General features: G+C 47.1%; 1 protein-coding gene across 1 annotated transcript in view; it reads left to right on the plus strand.

Annotated features, from left to right (window-relative positions):
- The first annotated feature begins 1993 nt into the window (after positions 1-1993).
- Positions 1994-4554, plus strand: part of GPLD1 (glycosylphosphatidylinositol specific phospholipase D1) — a 62219-nt gene continuing 59658 nt past the window's right edge. The window contains exons 1-2 of the mRNA XM_045295753.1: positions 1994-2210; positions 2754-2773. Of these exons, the coding sequence (XP_045151688.1) occupies positions 2114-2210; positions 2754-2773 (117 nt within the window). The 5' untranslated portion in view covers positions 1994-2113. The remainder of the gene's footprint in view (positions 2211-2753; positions 2774-4554) is intronic.

The following is a 4554-nucleotide window of genomic DNA, read 5'->3' on the forward strand; positions in this document are numbered from 1 at the left end:
GATTAAAAAATAAAATAAAAATAAAAACCCCTACCGTCAACATTTTCATAGTTACAAAAGTGATACAAACTTCATACGAAATTCAGGCAATATTGGGCATGCTCATAACCATGGCACTGTCCTACCTCACTAAGCCAATTCTTCCCTCCTGTTTTGACTATTTTATTATGCTCATCATTTTAAAATCAGAGATCCTTAAACTGATGAAATTAAGTTACTATAAAGGTTAGACCCCAAAAATATATAATGAAAAATTAAAGTTTAATATTACTTCATTACTGATCTTGCTTCCTTTTTATGGTAGTTTTGGATTAATTTATGTTATCTAAATATGATGAGATATTTCTGGGCAACATTATGTTTTTTTAACAGTTTTATTGGCACATCGTCCACATGTCATACGATTCAAAACTTCATTCATATAATGAAGTGTTGTACACTCATTCCCAGCATTACGCTTTCTTCTCTCACCCTTTATAGCCCTCCCTGCTTTTCTGATTGCAGTGGGGTGTTCCGAACTCACCCAAATCCCAATATATAAGTACTGCCACCACCTCCCCCACCTGGGAAGCTCAGGGTGAGAGGGAGGCACACTTGAAAGCCCAGGTAGCAGTGGTCCTGGGAACCTGCCCACCCAGTGGAGGCTGGGGACTGAGTGACACCAGGAAGGGTTCACTCCATCTCGGACCACCTTCCTCCATGTGGGAACACTGGTTCCTGAAGCCTGCTGTGACGTTTAGACGTTCAGCCTATTGTACATAAAGTCAATGGCAACGGACAACATCAACAAGAGCAGCAGAAAGAATAACTTACAGGTTGGTGGTTCAAATCCATCCAGCCGTGGAAGAAAGGCTTCCATAGAGATGATAACCAAGGAAGCCCTGTGGAGCAGGTCTAGCCTGCACCCCAGGGACTCACCAGGAATCAGATTCCATTTAATGGCAACAGGCTTTTTTCTTCCTCTCACGGAAAAACAACAACAAAGGGATTAATCTTCAAATTAGATGCATAATTTGAGTTTTCAGAGCCGTATCCATTTTCATGAAGCAATCAACCTGGATTAAGTGTTGTTGATGGGCCACCCGATACAAGGATATCCTGAGCCTTGCATTATCCAAGCCTTCGTTTCTTGGCCCTAACTCTGCCCCCAAGTGGAGTCAGCATCCTTGTTTGGCCTCCAGGAATCTGTCTGTACAACAGGTTCCAGATAAGGCCTAGACCAGAGGCAGGCAGGCAGGCCGGCCGGCTGGCCAGGTGGGGTGGTTCTTGTGTAATCCCAAACCAGTGTCAGTATCTGTTGCCAAACAGTGGAAGAGAAGCCGGTTCCAACTCATCACCATCCCAGCTCTCCCAGCCCTGGTGACGAGAGGCCGAGGAAGCGGGGCAGCCCGGTCAATGTGTGGACATGATGGATGAGCCGTCAGCCCTACGGAGGTGAGGTGGTCCAACGTGGTGCTAGCGATCTAGACCAGGGGTGGGGACCTTCTGTTCTGCCAAGGGCCATTTGGATTTTCAGAACATCATTCGTGGGCCAGACAGAGTTATCAACTTAAAAATTCACTTGCTCTATTTGGCCAAACACTTAATTAACTCACCCTTCAATGTGGTGGCTGGAACTGCTGCTCTCTGGTGAGGTGTGTGTTCTTAGCTGGTAGATGATTCCGTTCTGTGGGCCTTTTACCAAGGGCCGCAGGCCGATTGTTCCCTGTCCCTGATTTCGACGGACAAGTCTCTGTAAAAAGCCAAAACCCACCGTGAAGGCAACATGGTTTGTGCCTCCGGAGAAGGGTTTGCTAAAATGTAATCCAGAGAAATCCGTAGTCAAAAGATGGGCAATATGTTTAGATTTTAGTTTATTGCTAGCCACCCTCCACCCCCACCCCCACCCCCAAGAAAATGAGCAAAGTTTGTTTGCTGTCCTAGTGAAGCAGTTGGACCATCGACTTCATTGGAAAACAGTCCTATTTGGAAAGGAGGCTTGGTTTCCTGTGTCAGTGACCTGCTTAAAGAGAAAGCCGTGGGTCTCTGCTGGGTTTCAGCGTCCCTTGTGCTGCTGCAGCCCTGACTGAGCACTTCCACAACCCAGGGAGAAGCTGCTCTGAGCACTGAGAGCATGTCTGCTTTCAGGTTCGGGGCTAGCCTGCTGATGGTGCTGGGGTGTCTGTGCGCTCGTGGTTCGCCCTGTGGCATCTCAACACACGTGGAAATAGGTAAGTGGCTGCACTTTGCAGGAAGGAATGGAGAGATTTAGAACTCTGATAGAATGTCTTGATAGGATCCCCCTCGTTGCACTAACAGCCTGAGAGGGGAGAGGAGAAAGTAGTGATTGGACACATGCAGGGGTAAAGATCGTCAAGGTGTGTTTATTAGGGTGCAGTGGGGGTCAGAGAGCAAGTGCTTCTCTGGGTGTTTGGGTAGATAAACAGTGAAGGACTAGACACATGAGGGACTTCAGGGAAGCCGCACTGAGAGTATGGGGGAAGGGAGAGACGGGAATGCTGTGAGCAGTTGTCACGGACTCTGTTCTGACTCAGGGCAACACCGTGTACTTCATAGGGCTTGCAGGGCTGTGACCCTTCAGACGCTGATTGTCAGCTTTTGTTCTGCGGGACCTCTGAGCGGGTTCTAACCACCAAGCTTTTTGCTTAGAAGCCAAGTGCCTAACGATTTGTGTCACCCACGGATTCCTAAGGGTGCAGGAGTGCGGGATTTTTGTTGTTTCGTGTGTTGTTGTTTCTCATCTCTCAGGACAGGCATTTACGAGCACAGGCAAGTGAGTCCCCTGAGTTAAATGACTTTAGACGCGGTTAGCTTCAAGGGGGTCAGGAGGTAATAAGGGTGTTTGAATGACTACCTGGATTGATTTTATAGAAGCAAAACAAAAGGCAAAACTCACTGCCATTGAGTCAGTGCTGACTGATACCGACCCTGTAGGACAGGGTCGAGCTGCCCCTGTGAGCTTCTGAGACCGGAGCTCTTTATGGGAGTAGAAAGCCTGGTCATTCTCCCGAGGAGCAACTGGTGGTTTTGAACTGCTGACCTTGTGGTTAGCAGCCCAGTGCTAAACCAGGGTACCCGGAATGATAGCAGGGGTAGAGGGGTATAGCAAGCTACTGGCAACAACCAGTTGCAAAGGCAGAGGAATCTCGACAGAGGTAGGTGGTCACCCGGGGATCATGGCTATTTTAGTATTTTCTTTTTTTTTAAATCGTTTTATTAGGGACTCATACGACTCTTATCACAATCCATACATACATCAATTGTGTAAAGCACATTTGTACATTCATTGCTCTCATCATTCTCAAAACATTGGCTCTCCACCTAAGCCCCTGGTATCAGTTCCTCATTTTTCCCCCTCCTTCCCTGCTAACCCCCTCCCTCTGAACCCTTGATAATTTATAAATTATTATTTTGTCATATCTTGCCCTGCCTGACGTCTCCCTTCACCCCCTTTTCTGTTGTCTGTCCCCCAGGGAGGGGTCACATATAGTTCCTTGTAATTGGTTCCCCCTTTCCAACCCACCCTCCCTCCACCCTCCCAGTATCACCACGCACACCACTGGTCCTGAAGGGCTCAACCGTCCTGGATTCCCTGTGTTTCCAGTTGCTCTCTGTACCAGTGTTTTCATACATGTGAGAATTATGAGCTAATTTGTAATATAATTAGATATGATGGCCTCCTACAGCAATTTCCAGATGAGTTCCAGATATACCTGATGTTCTGACTTTTCTGTAGTTCAGATAAAAGCAATAATGATCATTTGTAGTTATACCACATGTAGGAATTACAGAGCAGAGCAAGATTAAAAGCAAAATACAGGAACATATCAAGGAGCCCCGGTGGCTCAGTGTTGCTAACCACAAGGTCCGCAGTTTGAATCCACCAATCCCTGGGGAGAAGTTGAGGCAGTCTGATAGATGAGGCAGTCTGATAAAATGAGGCAGTGTGCTTTTAGAAAGATTCTCAGTCTCTGAAACCCTAGGGGACTCTTTTACCTCTGGAACCATTTTACTCTGTCCCATAGAATCACTGTGAGTTAGAGTCAGCTCAAGGGCAATGGGCTTGGGTTTGAGTTAGAAACTTACTCGGGGAGAATAGACCTAGCTATGGAACTGCAGTAGGCAAGGATATTATGATCCTGGATGATTCTGACCTGAAGAGACGCCAGAGGTCACTGAATCCAGTTCCTGAATTTTACAGACGAATTCAGCAGCTGATCCCAGCGAGGTTTTGCCCAGTGTCTCTGCTCTTTGTTAGTGGCAGGTGTAGAATTACACGTCCTGACAGCCAGTTCTGTGTTCTGTCCGTTGAACATTTATTGCTAAGAGGGAGGCAGGAGGTATTGGAAAAGAGCATCAGACCTAGGGGCTAATGCCAGCTCGCTGCAAACTAGATGTACTGTCCATCTGGGAGCAAGTCAGTTTTGCCCTCCCTTCCTCATCCGTAAAACAAGGGAACTCAACTTCTAAGGGCTGTGAAGTGACGAAAATGTGTCCTGCCGTGCGAACACACAAACGGGCCTCTGTCACGGTGTAATCCTTAGCGTTGAAAGA

The sequence above is a fragment of the Echinops telfairi genome, unplaced genomic scaffold, assembly GCF_000313985.2.
Source record: "Echinops telfairi isolate 266 unplaced genomic scaffold, ASM31398v2 ScPeMD7_5868;HRSCAF=6743_0, whole genome shotgun sequence".
Taxonomy (NCBI): Eukaryota; Metazoa; Chordata; class Mammalia; order Afrosoricida; family Tenrecidae; genus Echinops; species Echinops telfairi.